Genomic DNA, 17249 nt, shown 5'->3' with positions numbered 1-17249 from the left:
GGTAGTAATTATCAATCATCATCAGGAGAACCTGTCACAACGCTACGCCGGGCACGCTCTGACTGGCGTTGCCATGGAGACAAGCCCACATCTCAGCAAGTGTGTGTTGTTTACCAGGAAATTAAAAATACTCTCCCGAATTTGTTTCACGCACTTATAATATCAATCGTTCTTTCAGTTTCTTTGACTATGAGCACTGTTAATATCTACTCTATGTTTGTATATTTGTGTGTGTGTGTGCGTGTGCGTGTGCGTGTGCGTGTGCGTGTGCGTGTGTGTGTGTGTGTGTGTGTATGTGAGAGAGATTTTTCAGGGATAGAGTTGAGGATAATTTTGGTTGAGGTTATGGTTTTGGTTTTACACCGATTTCCTCCTTCAGGATCAGGCGCGTTAGGGGTTACAATTAGCAGATGGTTATGTAGATGGAATATTCTCACCATAATAATATTAAGATAAATGTGTGCACATACATAATGTATTTGCCAGTAATGAGCTCATTTCTGTGACCACACTGTTGCTGTACACAGACTCTCCATTCACACTGTCACTGTTAATACTCCTCAGCCGAGGAAAGAGGACATTCTCAGAAACCATCCTGACTTTGTCACTTTCAATTTGACATATTCCTTTTTCCTCCTTTGCATAGACTACTTTAGTTTCGTTTTTTACACACACCAGATGCCTTCAAATCACATTTCACTCCTTGCCATACAGGCTATTCAAAGTATTTCCAGAGCAGCGTACAGTAAGTGTGACTTTTCACAGAATCACACATGAGGAATGTTTCTGGAACGTTTCCAAATGCTTCTGACGACAACGGTGCTTTCAGATGACAATCAATTTCCATGTGACCTCAATCCATTACCCTTCCAGGAATCAGGATTATTTTCACTTAAAACAAGCCCTGCAAATTAAATACATAAGCAAGTAAACATGAAAGCAATTTAGGGGGAAAGTGGTGTAAGTGCTGCATGAATTTTGCTGCTTTATTACAGCAGTCATTTGGAGAAAAAAAGAAAATGGGTAGTGTTCTTAATTCATTATTTGTGCGCCGTTGTGCATGCTCCCCCTGGGGAGAAGCAACATTACTCTTTCATCAGATCAAATGAAGCGAAGCCGTGCCGTTCCAGGAAGAGCCAATTAAACTGTTCAAAGAAGTTTATTATTGCGACGGATTATGAAATCATTCTCATCGGATTCATCGGGGTTTGTGCGTTTCGACAGGGGTGTGAATGTGTGTGCTTTACCACACTGCGCAAACTCATAAAGGCTGTCGACATCAGCTTTCCATTTGCAGAGTAAATAGAAAATTATGGTACGCAGACACAGTGCCACATGTTTTACAAGAGAATTTCCACAAACTTCATTTATAGTCAAAATATGCTGTGATTATAGGGTGACAATCATTTATTTATTATTTTTTTGTAAATATATTCAGTTGATTTTCAAAGTTTTTATCCCACAAGAGTAGAACAAACAAAACAGAGATATTTGACTTCAATTTCAATTCACTTAGTCAACCCCCAACTACAAAGAGGCACCATTCAGAAAATACACTGACAAACTGAAGTCCTCATTACCATCCCGACCACCCACTCACCCACCCACCCGTAGGATTACAGGTCACAGAACACATTCAGGTGACGGACGGAAAAACAAAAGATTACCAAATAATTAGATTGATTACTCAAACAAAGTAAAAGGAATAATAATAATAATAATAATAATAATAATTACAATAATATTAATAATAAATAAATAAAATAAAATAAAATAATGTAAAATAAAATAAAATAAAATAAAATAATGTAAAATAAAATAATGTAAAATAAAATGGAGGGGTCCCACCCTGCTCTTTATCGAGGGGTTCTTGCAGAGAGTCGTAAAAAATCCAGAAAGGGCTTCCATATCTTAAAGGTTTGAGAGGACCCTTCTGTTAAGTGTATATTTCATTTTCTCTAGCGTTAAAAAATACATGACATCTTAACCCAGTGAGAAAAGGACGCAGGAGCGCGTTGCTTCCATTTTTAAAAGGGGGAGAAAATCATTTCTTTCTTTTTTTCTCATTCTGTCCGCCTCATGTGATCGCCTCATGATGGTAGCGACGCCTGTTAAGTACTTATTAACACACATCACATCGAGACATGACCCGGGTTTAAGCTTAACCCAGATCCACTGACTGACACACACACTGAGGAATGCAATGACCTCTGACCCCTGGAGAACTTCATAACATCACCCTCAAGACACACACACACACATGCACAGGGAAAAAAAAATCTTTTGTGTTGGCTAAAGTCCAACAAGGCACAATATCTCTCTGTGTGTATTTAATAACTCAGCTTTGCTGTCAAGACAAAAATAAACGAATACGCTGCAACACAATACGGGCTGTAAATATCTGACAAGTGAACACGTCCCTCCAGCTTTCGCTCGTGCCCGAGTGTTGGCAAGTAGCTCTTAATGGCTATTGTTCCAGGAGAGGACGTTGAAAAATAAATCTCATTTTGCAAAAAGAAATGTTAAGAGCACGCAGAGGGACTGTCCCAGATACACGCCCTGTTGTTCCAAGAGTGCCAAATGTAAAACATCGTCAAAGTTACATAATGTGGAGGATTTGCTAAAAACGGGATAACCTTCAAACGCTTCCACATCATTGATACTGACAGACTGCAGCAACAACTCAGTAGGGCCGGGGCTTTAAAAATACAGTATTTCAATTTGGCTTTTGGAGAGAGAGAGAGAGAGAGACAGAGAGAGATGGAGGGAGGGAGGAGGGATAGATAGAGGGAGAGAATGGGGGGAGAGAGAGAGAGGGAGGGAGAGATGAAAGGGAGCAGTGGATAAGCTTCAAGGCTTATCCTATTCATTACTGAAGGAAAGAAAAAAAAAATCACAGCATCGACCTATAAATAAATGAATGCCAGGATAAACACGAAGCCCATACATCAATAAAACATATGTATTCTAATAGATCACGCTCTAGTTACACTTGATGGGATTGAGTCGGCCAATGAGCCCAATCATAGGGACTTTATCATTTTTTTGAAAAGCTACACAGCAATAAGCCACGGTGATTATAAGTAATCATCATTCCCATAACAAAATAGGCCAATGGATACTTTCTTTTTTTTCTTGCTTATACGCAAATGTATTGTATTCCAATAATGTAGAAATAATTGAAAGAACACCACAAGATCTCTCCTGCTCTTTGTACTTTCATTAACACGAAAGTAGCTGCAAATTCTAAAATATGTAACACTTTATTAAACACATGTCTAAAACAGCTGCCAGCAGTGACACTGTAGGCGTTTTTTTGTTTTTGTTTTTCCCAAGAAATGTCTGCGTCACATTGGGAGAAAAAACCCTGGAAACATCAACCGCAGTCATCACTTCTAGTTTAATCTTCACTTTGTTGCCGTCACGTAACAGCGGTGTAACAATGACTTCCGACGTCACTTAAATTACACAAGCTCCTCTCAGGAACAACAGCCGGTACAAGCCTCCACCTGCAGACGTTTTGGAGAGACGCTCGACACTTAACCCCAGCAACCCAGGAGCTGTTTCTACACCAGCCTCACCGGCAGAGACAGACTTTGTAAACAGCATCTACAGTTACACTGATGAGTCAGACGCGTTCCCTCCAGGTTGCAACATGCTGTTCTGTCATTTGTATCAGGGACATTCAGGAGTTGCATCACAACTCACATCTGGGATTATGTGGAAAATACACACGACTCAATTAGAGCTTTCAATCGATTCATATATTTAATCGTGATTATATGCATGATTGTCCATAGTTAATCATGATTAATTGCAAATTAATCAAACTTTTTTATCTGTTCAAAATGTACCTTAAAGGGAGATTTGTCAAGTATTTAATACTCTTATACACAGGGGAGTGGGCAAATATGCTACTTTATGCAAATGTATGTATATATTTATTATTGGAAATCAATTATCAACACAAAACAATGACAAATATTGTCCAGAAACCCTCACAGGTACTGCATTTAGCATAAAAATATGCTCAAATCATAACATGGCAAACTGCAGCCCAACAGGCAACAACAGCTGTCAGTGTGTCTGTGTGCTGACTTGACTATGACTTGCCCCCAAACTGCATGTGATTATCATAAAGTGGGCATGTCTGTAAAGGGGAGACTCGTGGGTACCCATAGAACCCATTTACATTCACATATCTGGAGGTCAGAGGTCAAAGGACCGCTTTGAAAATGTCCGTGCCAGTTTTTCCTCACCAAAATTTAGCGTAAGTTTGCGTTATTTAGCCTCCTTTGTGACAAGCTAGTATGACATGGTTGGTACCAATGGATTCCTTAGGTTTTTCTAGTTTCATATGATACCAGTATCTTCACTCTAGCTTTAAAACTGAGCCTGCTACAACCTAAATATTGCAAAATGTGTTAAAGAAATTAGCGGCGTTAAAACAAATTTGCGTTATTATCGTTAACTTTGACAGCCCTACTCTACTACTTTTTATCGTGTAAATCATAATCTTGCTTGATTTAAACCATGCTCACCAACAGCGGCTCTTCCATATTTGACAAGTGTATTAATGGAATAATCATCTAAGCCATTATGAATGAGGTCAAGCTGGCCTGGTCAGCTGAAGTGTAAAGTAATTAATAACATGCTCCGCAGTTTATCAGAGTTTTAAATTACACAACTGCTTTTTATCTCCGAGCCTGATAATGACCTGTCAGATTATCTGTAACCATCGTGGCAAAGTCAAAGTGGTTAATCACTTTGTGCCTTCTCAGGGAGCTACGGTCACTATACCCAATAACTTCTACGCCCTAAATTCTTGGATTCATTTGAGGCATTTCAGTTTGCGGTGAAAATCAACATGCAGAAATGTGAACTGCACTTGATGAACTATCCTTCACAGTCAACATTTTAACACCTTTATTATTATTATCTGTCAATGTTAACATCTTGCAGTACCTCAGTTGCAAGCCAGAGCAAGTCTGAAGACTCTCTTTGGTGGTGCGTTCAAGGACACTCGAGTTCATTCATGATCTACAATGTGTTGACAGAAAAACGTACCCTGAAGAAAACCACACATCAAATGAGATAATGGGAATTTGGTTGTTACTTTCATTTAAAGGGGATATATTATGCTCATTTTCAGGTTCATACTTGTATTTTCTAAAAGAACATGTTCACATGCTTTAATGTTCAAATGACACATTATTTTTCTCATACCGTCTGTCTGAATATACCTGTATTCACCCTCTGTCTGAAAAGCTCCGGTTCAGCGCCTGTCTCTTTAAGACGCCCCTCCTGAAAAAGCCCAGTCTGCTCTGATTGGCTTGCGAGAAAAATATGGCGCACCTTTGCAAAGGTAGTTGTCAAGCTGTGGGCGGTATATTCTAATGAGGCTACATGTGACATACGAAGGGGAGCCAAATCTGATTGGCTTGTTGAATCACATGTTTTTTGATCTAGGCAGCCCACAAAAAGCTGACTGGGTTGTCTTATATCACAGTTTGTGGGTTGGTAGGTACTCCAGATATCACTCAGTATGTCCCCTTAAAATGGTTCCTGTTTGGCCAGCCTGTTCGCACAAAAAGGAGTATAAATTCCCCAACAATGCACAAGGCGTTTAGCGTGCAATAAGTACGCCTTTCTTGATTTCCATGTGTCTTTTTATGCTATGTATCCTGTACTGACTGCAATGTTCTTGCCTAAACTGCGGACGTTTGTCAAATGACACGCAAAAATGCTCTAAAGCGTGCTTATGACACGCACAATGTCCGTGTAGTGTCGTGGTATTAATATGCCTTCCTGTGAGGCCGGGTTGGTTTGGCAGATGACTCTTAAACCTTGCATGTCGGAGTATCCTTGAATGCAGCAGCAGGGAGACATTTCAAAACACTCCCAGCTGAAATAACATGTGATGATAGTGTGACATTAAAAAGGCGAGTAAATGTTTCACTGTGTTGAATCACCTATATAAAGTCGATTTTAATGTTATTGAAAACAGATTTTCATACTGTAGTGGAATGAAAAAAAAAGGCTATAAATAAATATTCAAGGGCGTAGGTTTGGTTTCAGATGAAAAGTGTGCCAATGCTATTTCCTGCACTTTACATGATTATATAAATCTGGAACACATTTTCATGACATTGGAAATACTCAGCTTTCCATGATTAAATGATTAAATCATTAATAATAGTCTCATAAAAGAAAAAAGAAATAGAAATTAATTAATAAATTATTGTACCATTAATACATTACTTAAAATCACACATAATATTCACTAAAAAGAGTACTGTCCTTTACTGACTTATCTAATATTTGATGCATTTTCAATTCTAGCATATTTTTTAGAAAAATATTGACTATATAAAAATACACAAATGATATTGTTTTTTACCCCCCAAAACAAGCTGAGGAGGTTGCAATATTTTTTTCAGCCTAGAGCAGTGACTGCAGTCTCCCTGTCAGGCTGCAGGCACATCTTCTGCATATCAGAGGGTACAGAGTATGTAGCCTGAGAGGCAAAACCCAGGGCAAAAAATGAGTCAGTGCTGCTGTTGAGCTTATTGCTGTTGAGCGTGTGGTAGTAATATATAATTGAAGGCGACTTTTTTGAGTATCAACACCTCATTTCTCTCATCTGGATTTCGACAGCTGGACTGTGGAGAGACTTTAGTGAGGAAATTAAAGTGAAAACCGTTATGGGAGACAAAAATAAGACGACATGTTATGACCCTGTAACTGAAGCAAGATACCTGGGTGTTCTTGCTTCCTCTACTAGTCAATTAACCTTTGCACTGTAAATAACAGGTCCAGACTTCTGAAAAGCTTCTCTTCTCCTGTTGCCAGATGCTTATTTATCTCACTGCGCTGTTGGCTAGAAATAGATAAGCAGCAATGTAAAGCAATATGTGCAGAGCTGGTGTGTTGCTGATGACATAATAGGGATAATCAGGAAGATTGTACCTTATTCAGCCCAAGAGTCGTGCTAATGCTGCTGATGAAAGGGCATTTAGTTAAAATAGCACAGTGGCATCAATCCTGCCTGTGCATATATCATGTAGTACAGTGGTTCCCTGAAGCCCCCCCTACTTGTATTTAAGAAAAGATGAGATTACACTGATTCTGGGTATTTTTTTTTTTTTTTATTAAATCACCTTTCTTTAATGAATTTAAGTCATCAGTTTTGTCAAAATAAATAAAGTGATGACGTCTTGACGGATTCGCCAAGTGAATACAGATACATAAGATTAATTTTACAATTAATTACATTAATTTAAAGCCAAAATAGATTTTTTTTTGTTATTGTGGTTGGAAAAATGTAATTTATGGTGCTGTTAGATTGCTGCTAGACCGCCCCGTTAATATAGGTGCGTGCCACGCGGCGAGCAGGAGAGCAAACAGTTTTTTACCGCAGTTAAAATGTTGTTTTTGAAAGGCTAAAAGACAACAAATATGGATTGAAGCAGAATATTTCATTAGATTAAAAACATGTTGTGAATTTGAAATGATTACATCTATCTTTTTTCGATAAATTTTGACTTTTGGACTTTACAACGCTCTGGGGTTATTGGAAATGTTTGGATAACACGAGTCTGAAACAATCCTACGCAGCCGTCTCTTGAATCTAAATCTACAAATAGTATAATACTAGTAATATTAGTGTGGCCTGATCTTTATCTTGCAGCTGCGCCCAAATACTGGCTTTAATCAGATTAAATAACTCTTCACACCAGCAGGTGGCGGTAGTCTGTATTCATCATTCAAAAAGGGAAACTGGAAGACCGAGGACGGCGGATATACAAGCCAGTGTTACGATACGTACATAAAATAAAGCGGCGTCTGCCGTCCATTTTCACCATTTTCGTTTTGACTTTACTCACACAGTCAGCTTGGTGTGTCACGGCCTTAAGGGGGGCCCGGACCCCAGGTTGGGTACCACTGATACATGAGTGTATGGAGCAATACATAAGACACATCCTGCCTGCCCACTGTGTGTTGAGGCATGGCATGTTAAGCTATACTGTATGCTGAGTGTAAAAATATGTATCTTTCATTTTGTTTAAAAACATCATTTTACAGATATGTAAGTACACGACAATGTACGGCCTTTCACCAGATGTTCACTTTATTGTTATAAAGAGTCCATGTCCTGATTATGAAATGTGACTATAGCTACAACGTGTGCTCTTTTCTCCTCTAAATTTCTCCTCTCTGGCCTCTGTATACCATCGACATATGGACGATGAAAAATTCATGGGCTGGTGGTTAACACAAATCTGCAGAGGAGATGGGAAAACACGAGCTTAGCAAGCAGTTTGCCTATTACATTAACAGACGGGGCTGTCATGGGACGACACTGCCGTATGCATATTACATCTAATCTGATTTCATGTTTAAAGAGCGAGCGAGAAAGTGGTTCAAGTTGTGGAAACAATGACATCATACAGTACGTTCATCTGGTGACCCAGCCCAATCAAGCTAGCAGGACTGCATGTTTTTAAAGATATTATCTCAAAGTACAGGTTTCAGACTTGAGCATGTTTTCAGATTTTCCTTTTCCTCACCTCCAGTAAAATATGTTTCAGTATCAGTTTCATTCACTTAACAGGAAATCTGTTTTTTTTTGTTCTCCATCAAACACAAATGCAACTAACTCTGACGCACAGAAACACCCTCGTAAATACACACAGAGCAGCCACAGATGTACCGAACGAGCACACACGCACCACATTACAGAAATAGACTGTATCATTCTGTTTATGATCAGTGCATCTGGACAATGTTAATATACTGAAGCAATGAATTGTGTTTTTTGTACTCCTCCCACTCTGGAGGAGTACAAAAAAAGGATTCCGAAGGATTGCACTGAAAATGTTTCTTTTTAATAAAAATCAAACGAGCACTGAGTGAGAGATATTTCAAACAAAACACACCGAGCTGAGCATGAAATATATAGTTTCTGTGCCAAGGAGAGAGACCTGGGGAATATAGGACAAATGAGAACGAGCAAGACGAGGAGGAGGGGGGGGCTCTTCTCAACTGCTTTGCCTCAAACATGATTGCCTCACTAACTTTCAAAATACTGTTGATTTAAGCAATGTGCACATAAGGAGTGTCAGGTTTCTGAAGGGGTGGGGGAAGAGGAAGGTCAGCAGTTTGGGAGAATAACTTCAGAATAAGAGAAAATATGTTGGTCATAATATTTTCCTTAACAGACGCCCAAATGAGAAGCTGTCAGGACGCTCCGCGATGTACATCTTGTTTAAATATATCATATGCAGCACCTCCAGGTCGAGCTTGCAAATGTTGATGCTATTGCTTTGTAGTATCCGTGCCAGATGAATGTGAGTAATACCCAACAGAACCGCGACAGCTAATAACAAAACCTTGAACCTTGTCATCTGTCATTCAGCGCTGCGAAGGCCGGGCCCACTCAAACTATTTCTGGCTTTTTCTCACATCAGTAGTGCCAATATTATTATAGTACAGTACAGTATGTAAGACCTTTGTCCTTATATAAGGGCTTGTTTTTCATTCAGTGTGCACACTGTGTGCCAGGTCTTCCGCACAACTCACATTTCCTTTTTCTGCGATTGTGCAGCGGTTAATATTACATTCCTCCTGGCAAGGAATGATATTGGGGACACAAAGTAGCATGGGTATAATCAATCCACGCTTGGCGGAGAATGCATGATAATTATAAACAAAAACTGTGTCATTCCCCGCGAGGACGGCAGCTGCAGGGGTGACAGGCGATGCAGAACATGAATATGGATCACAGGACTCAAGATCTGGTATCTGACGCAACTGCAGTTTTGCTCAAGCTGGTTCAAAAGCACGGTGGACGAAAAACACACGAATATAGATGGAGTTGGATGAAGCACAAGCCCAGACGACTGCCGCTGTCATAACAGCAACCACCTTACATCATCCAGTAAAGTGAGAGCAAAATACTGAAGATGTCAAAGTCATTATGTACCCAGGAGCATGCTGCTGTTTCATTACTCACCTCCAAAATACAGAATGAGAGTACATGCTCACATGAAAATATGCTGCTGATTACCAGCCCGAATTAATTAATAGTCACAAAATTGAATACATTGATTTGTGTATATAAACACGAATTTCACATTATTTCCGTGATGGTCAGCACGAAATCAATTCCTATGTAATCCACGCAATTGTGACCCGGAAAGTACAGAGATCGGCGATCGCTACGTAGGGAGGAGGTCGGGTTGGACGGGTGTGTCGGAAAAAACAGGACTTTCAGCAAGCAGACCGGGGTTTGTGTCCCGTGTGAAACAACAAGTCAAAGTTGATTTATTTGTCACGTAACTTCCGTAGATAGGTTACAGCACTTCTGGAGTTATTTCAACCCAAACCGTGATCTTTTCCTTAACCTTATGAGTAGTTTTATTTTGAAAAGACTGGAGCGAAAATTGACACGTACGTCACGTGTTGCTGGACATTCGTAGGAAAACGCACAAAAAATACGTTGTCGAAAGTCTTGCTGAGCATCACGAAAAAAAAGAAGAGATTTGTGTCTATGTACACGAATCAAAAAGATACAATTTTGTGACTATTTCACAAACTGCCATGAGACTGCGTCTATATTAGACACAATCTAGATTATAATAAATCTGTAAGTGATTATGCTGTACATACACCTACTTGTTGCCTAAGCCTACCCAAGTCTATATTTTCCTAAACCTAACGAAGCAGTTTTTGTTACATAACTTCCGTACTTAAGTTACGCCACTTTCGGTGTTATTTTAACCCAAACCGCAATCTTTTCCTAAACCTAACTAAGTAGGTTGTTGTCTAAGCCTAACCAAGTTGATCTTTTCCTAAGCCTAACTAAGTACTTTTATTTTGAAAAGAGTGGAGCAGAAATTGACACGTGCGTCACGTGTTGCTGGACATTTGTAGGAAAATGCACGGAAAATACATTGTTGAAAGTCGTGCTGAGCGTCACGAGAAAAAAAAAGGGATGTTCGTGTCTATGTTCATGAATCAAATAGGTTTAATTTTGTGACTATTTCACGAACTGCCGTGAGACTGTGTTGTGATTATATCACAAATCTGTACATGATTATGCTGTACGTACACCTACTGCACTAGTGTGTTGAAACCATAACCAGACTATCAAAAATAGACTGGATTTCCCCAGCAGGCTTTCATCTGATGGCTACATATCACACAATACTGTACCAACAGGCATGCTGAAATTCTGCGACAGCACTTCTTTTTTTTTTTTTTTTTCCTCCCTGAGCGTTCTCGTCTTCTCTACCCCCTGAGGTAGCCTGACACACTTTCATGAATTAGCCTAGACAAGACGGACGGCTATTAGAGCCGCCACAGCACATTTGGCTGAATCCAAAAGGTCAGAATTAGCATCGAAAGAAGCATAGAAGAAAGTCCTAAAATTGTTCCCCAAATCAATTTGAACTTTTTAATATCTCACAGCTGCACAGTATTCCTCCTTAACGCGTCCACAGTGCTGGTATTTATCCTAATAAAGGTGGATTTAATATGGCGTTTATAGCTGCTTTTTTTTCATATGCAGCCTGTAAAAGGCTGGAGAACTTTGCTCAGCATTTTATGTTTCTAAGCACATATGTGCAAACATTCATGTGTGTGTTTGTGACTAAAAGTAAGACGCCCCCGAGGCCTTAGTTCACTTGGCAGAGTGATGGAAATTACTTAGCTTTGCTGTTTTGAAACAAATCACCTAGCAGCAATTCAGGCGGAAATAAAAGCCTGCTTCAAACCTAGTAAACCTTTATGTGAATAACATTAGAAATCTGGTTGCCTTAGTCAAAAAAAAAAAAAACTCCCTTAGGCTCTGAAAATAAACCTTTAGCTTAAATGTGGCTCACAGAGGAATGGCATTATTCAGCCAAGTGAATGAGCAATAGCAGCCACAGGATGTTAGCGTTACTATTCATAACTTATTTTCCAATGCCCAAAACCGCTTTCCCTTCTGGTCTCACCTCTGCTGCTCTCTTAAAATGCAATTACCTACTGGCAAATTTACAGGAAAAGAAAAACAATGACTTTTGACCAGAGGAGCCGTTACTGTGAATGTCAAATTGATGCTGCACAAGAGCCCGCTGAGCTCCACCGTGCTACAGAGCAGAGGAAATATAAAGAGAGATGAATCACATTACTCCTTTGTTTTAGCCCAGCTCGGGGTTAATAAAATGTGTGGATTCATGAGCGGCAGGGAAAGCACAGTGAATGGTAAATAGACATGTTCCAGCACTTCGAAATTCCTCACTGGAACCACAGAATGCTTTTCATAGGTGTGACTGGTGAGGGTGTTTGAATGGCGGTCACTTGTGTTCGTAAACAGAACGACCCCTCTGGGGATGAACACACTGAGGCTAAATGAACAACACATTGGAAGGAAATGATGATTAATTGTATTTAATTTAAATTTGAAATTTAGTCTTAATGAAATGGTGTGTTTTTATATCATTCTGTAGCATCACAGTGGTGTTCTTCATGTATTCAAATCAGAAAAATTCAAATTTTGGTCAAAGTATGTATGTTATAGCGTCAAAATGCTATTTTTTCCTTCTAATAACTTCTTCCCACGTCACCTGACATAGTTTTCTCCATGATGACACTGCTACAAGTACAGTATATACATTTAGTATACATCCGTACTAATGTTACAGACAGTAACTTAGATGGCGGTCGGCATGCTCCCAGTTTGGAGAAGCAGACAGGAGTACCGGCATGGAAGCTAAGCAAACTGCTGTGGACGCCACGTTAGTCACACAATAACACAAACAAACTATCCCATCGATGCAGCGGTAGACCAGCAACTCCTGTGTTCTGCAAGGTAAACTTACTGTTTTCTTGGTGGCTTTGAAGACAGCGATATGACGGCTTCAATTCCCTGACAGCCCTTTCTGATGGGGAACAGAAGCCGTTACATCGCTCTCTTCAAAGCCACCAGACTCCATTCACAAAAACAGTCATTTTACATCACAGAATGTGGGGGTATACACACAACCCCACTTCAAAAAATCCAAACCAACCCTTTCAGGTATTTCCAAACTTAGCGCAGCTAACTGTGACTCAGCTAGTGCTAGCGTACACATTATTCATAACCTTATTGATTAGCCATAATAATACTTTGAGGCGTAAAATCAGTGCTCAATGCATTGTCAGAAAACTGGAAACAGGGCTGTTTTTCTCAGCTGTTGTTTTGGAGATGCATGTTTTTCACAGGATCCGAATGTTACAGTAGCTCCCTTTTCTTTGCCCTTTGATGGTCTTCATTTGGACAGCCAGCCGTCACACAAATTAGAATTTTAAATGGACTCAAGTACATTTGCTGTTGTCAAATGGCTTGGCCCGAAAAAAGCAAACACTGTCCATTTTCCACTAAAAGCAGACTTGAACAAACGGTCATGGCAACCACAATGACATAATTGAAAGTTTGAGATGAACCGTACGGTGAGAATGACTTTGAAGTGCAAGCTCTAGAGCATTTGATGTTTCAGGGCTCAATGTGCAACACTCCAAATGCCATAAACTGCCATTGTAATGGCTGTTGGCATCGCAGATTAGCTAATATGATAACTTATCTAAAGGCTACAATCAAATCGCCATCTGCCAAACTCACCGAACTCGTCACAGATGCTCTCGTTCTGCAGCAGGGCGGGATTTTCGAAGGTGTCCCGGCAGTACAGGATCCTCGTGCTGCCGCCCAACGCAGCGATGCCGCCCAGCGCGAGCACCGTGTGGTCTATGAGCAGAGAGGAGGGCTGCTCTCTGAGCCGCGCCAAGACGGAGCGGAAACGGCAATACTGGGGGTAACTGAGGACCAAAACCTTCCGCCCATCCTCCTCTTGGCCTGAAAAACACACAAAATACAGACACAAAGTTAGAAGAGAGAAGATACAAAGATAAATTCAACATTTAAAAAGGGAAATCTTTGTAGGGAAATAGAGAATGTTTTGTTTTCCAAGTGCTCCTGTAAGATTTATAGAGAATGGCAGCACTTCATTTTACATGACACATTCACTCTTCCATTTCTCTTCAGATTTTATGACTTTATTCCCTCTCATAGATCATTCTTTGGCTACTATTATATTCTGGCACATCTACTGCCAGTGTGCTGTGAATATGATCCTTTTACTCCTCACTATTGGCCTTAAATTGCAAGGTTGCCTGTAATGTTTGAGATCTCACAGTTTACATTTATTGTACTGTCACTTTTGGTGAGTTACATATAAATCTGAAGAAGGTAAATACGCGATACAAAAAATCCAAAAACACAAAACCTTTTCATGAACATATTGCTTTGAGAGATACCAAAACATTTGTTTTATTTTCATGAATTTTCAATCATTCCTGGAAAGCAATACATCTTTGCTAAATGCTTATTTGTCCAGTACGAAGCAATACCTTTTGAATTTTTTTTTCTATCTATCTATCTATCTATACACACTGTATATATATATAATTAATACTATGGCTGTCAACAAATCAGAATATTTAATCCTGATTAATCGCAAATTAATCACACCTTATTTATTCATTCATTTATTTAAAATGTACTTTAAAGGGAGTGGGCAAATATGCTTGCTTTATGCAAATGTATGTATATATTTATTATTGGAAAATCAATTAACAACACAAAACAATGACAGATATTGTCCAGAAACTCTCACAGGTACTGCATTTAGCATAAAAAATATGCTCAAATCATAACATGGCAAACTGCAGCCCAACAGACAACAACAGCTGTCAGTGTGTCAGTGTGCTGACTTGACTATGACTTGCCCCAAACTGCATGTGATTATCATAAGGTGGGCATGTCTGTAAAGGGGAGACTCGTGGGTACCCATAGATATATCATATCTTGAGGTCAGAGGTCAAGGGAAGCCTTTGAAAATGGCCATGCCAGTTTTTCCTCGCCAAAGTTTTCTAGTTTCCTATGATGCCAGTTTTCCCTCTAGCTTTGAAACTGAGCCCGCTACAACCAAAACATCGCAAGTTGCGTTAATGTGTTAAAGATATTTGTGGCGTTTAAACGAATTTGCGTTAATGCATTAATATCGCGTTAACTTTGACGGCGCTAGTATATATATATATATTTTCATCTCTCTTGCTACCTGACATCCCATACCGATGATCTCACTGCATGTTCCAGGAAATGCATCACATCAGGAAGCAACATGCTCTAATTTTGCTGTATCACCGTGACTTCAAATAGTTGTTCATTAAAGTTTCACACCCTTTCCTTGTGGTAATAAACACATTTCCCCCAACTGACAGTACACTCATTCATGTCAACTGTACAATGCTGTTGTTGGGCTGCGTGTTTGAAATGACATGTATCGCTGTTGGAGTGACAGGAGGAAGTTTGTTTTAATAATATATCTATGGCCTCTAATAATGACGATAATAATGATCTGGCACAGTTGATAACAAAGCACATTGTTATACCCAGGTAGTATTAAACCTCCCAATAGAGCCAGACTTCACCACCACATTGGGTGTGTTGTTTCTGATGTGGGTGTGTAATTAATGTTCCACTGACAGCATTTAAGTCTGACTGATGCGTAATCACCTGTGACAACTGGCAAAGGAACCTCTGGACAGGAAGTACAGACTGAGCTGACACCATAAACTGCCATAAAAGCCAGGAGGATATGCTGATAGACAAATCAAACTGTTAATATTTCACCATGTAAGAAAAGACTAAGAGTCTATGGCTAGCTACATCTACTGAGGTACAGCAGTGCAGTGCAGTGCTCCAGAGTTTGCTAACATGCTCACAATGACAACATGCTGATGTTTAGCAGGTATATTGTTATACCATGTTCACCAACTTTGTTTTAACGCAACTCATTTCTTTAATGCATTAACGCAACTTGCGTTTTTAGGTTGTAGCGGGCTCGGTTTTAAAGCTAGAGTGAAGATACTGAAATATGAAACTAGAAAATCTAATGAACAAGGAGGATAAATGACGCTGTAAACGTACGCTAAATTTTGGCGAGGAAAAACTGGCATGGCCATTTTCAATGGGTTGCATTGACCTCTGACCTTTAAGATATTATATGAATGAAAATGGGTTCTATGGGTACCAACGAGTCTCCCCTTTACAGACATGCCCACTTTATGATAATCACATGCAGTTTGGGGGCAAGTCATAGTCAAGTCAGCACACTGACACACTGACAGCTGTTGTTGCCTGTTGGGCTGCAGTTTGCCATGTTATGATTTGAGCATATTTTTTATGCTAAATGCAGTACCTGTGAGGGTTTCTGGACAATATTTGTTATTGTTTAGTGTTGTTAATTGATTTCCAATAATAAATATATACATACATTTGCATAAAACAAGCATATTTGCCCACTCCCATGTTGATAAGAGTATTAAATACTTGACAAATCTCCCTTTAAGGTTCATTTTGAACAGATACAAAAGAAAAATTGTGATTCATCTGTGATTCATTTGTGATTAATCGCGATTAACTATGGACAATCATGCGATTAATCGTGGTTAAATATTTTTAATCGATTAACAGCCCTAATGCTAATATTTGCTAATTAGCACTGAACACAAAGTACAGCTGTAGTAGGCTGATAGGAGTGTGTCTCATTAGTTTTGCAGGTATTTGATCATGAAACAAAAGTATTAGACAAACAGAAATTTTGACCAGATGATAAAAATATCACAAGTCACTACTGACGTCATAAATTAGAGAAGAGAATTAAAATATGTGAAGGTTGCTGTAAAGTCACTAAAAACTACCAGATAGGTGTACCGGACTTGATGATAAACTCATGCTCTGGAATGTTATTCACTAACCGTGAGAGCGATACTGGTATTGTTTTCACCTTGTGAGTCTGTGTGTGTCATCATAGCAAAATGAGTTCCTGGAGACACCTACTGTTGCGGGAACAACCACAGAAGTAATTTTGAGTACTGTGCCAGGTGTTTATATGATATAATAATATGTCTGCCTGTCTGTCTGTCTGTCTGCAGACACATTTTGGGACCTCGATAGTGCCACAACCGTGTAAGATGCAGTCACAAAACTTCACAGGGGCCATTGCGTTGCGGTTCAGTTGCGTTCAGTTTTATCTGTCTATAATGTTTAACACTCTGACAGGAAATGATCTGAACAAGTATTGACATGATGCATTATGACTTGACATGAAATGTAACAATATACATGAAGAGATATTTTTACATAATATCATATAGGTCTGCAA

General features: G+C 39.4%; 1 protein-coding gene across 1 annotated transcript in view; it reads right to left on the bottom strand.

Annotated features, from left to right (window-relative positions):
* Positions 1–17249, bottom strand: part of arid5b (AT-rich interaction domain 5B) — a 100233-nt gene that overhangs the window by 42681 nt on the left and 40303 nt on the right. The window contains exon 4 of the mRNA XM_037781696.1: positions 13646–13876. Within this exon, the coding sequence (XP_037637624.1) occupies positions 13646–13876 (231 nt within the window). The remainder of the gene's footprint in view (positions 1–13645; positions 13877–17249) is intronic.

This window comes from Sebastes umbrosus, chromosome 10 (genome assembly GCF_015220745.1).
Source record: "Sebastes umbrosus isolate fSebUmb1 chromosome 10, fSebUmb1.pri, whole genome shotgun sequence".
Taxonomy (NCBI): Eukaryota; Metazoa; Chordata; class Actinopteri; order Perciformes; family Sebastidae; genus Sebastes; species Sebastes umbrosus.
The sequence above is the reverse complement of the archived record's forward strand: the minus strand, read 5'-3'. Positions and strand labels throughout refer to the sequence as shown.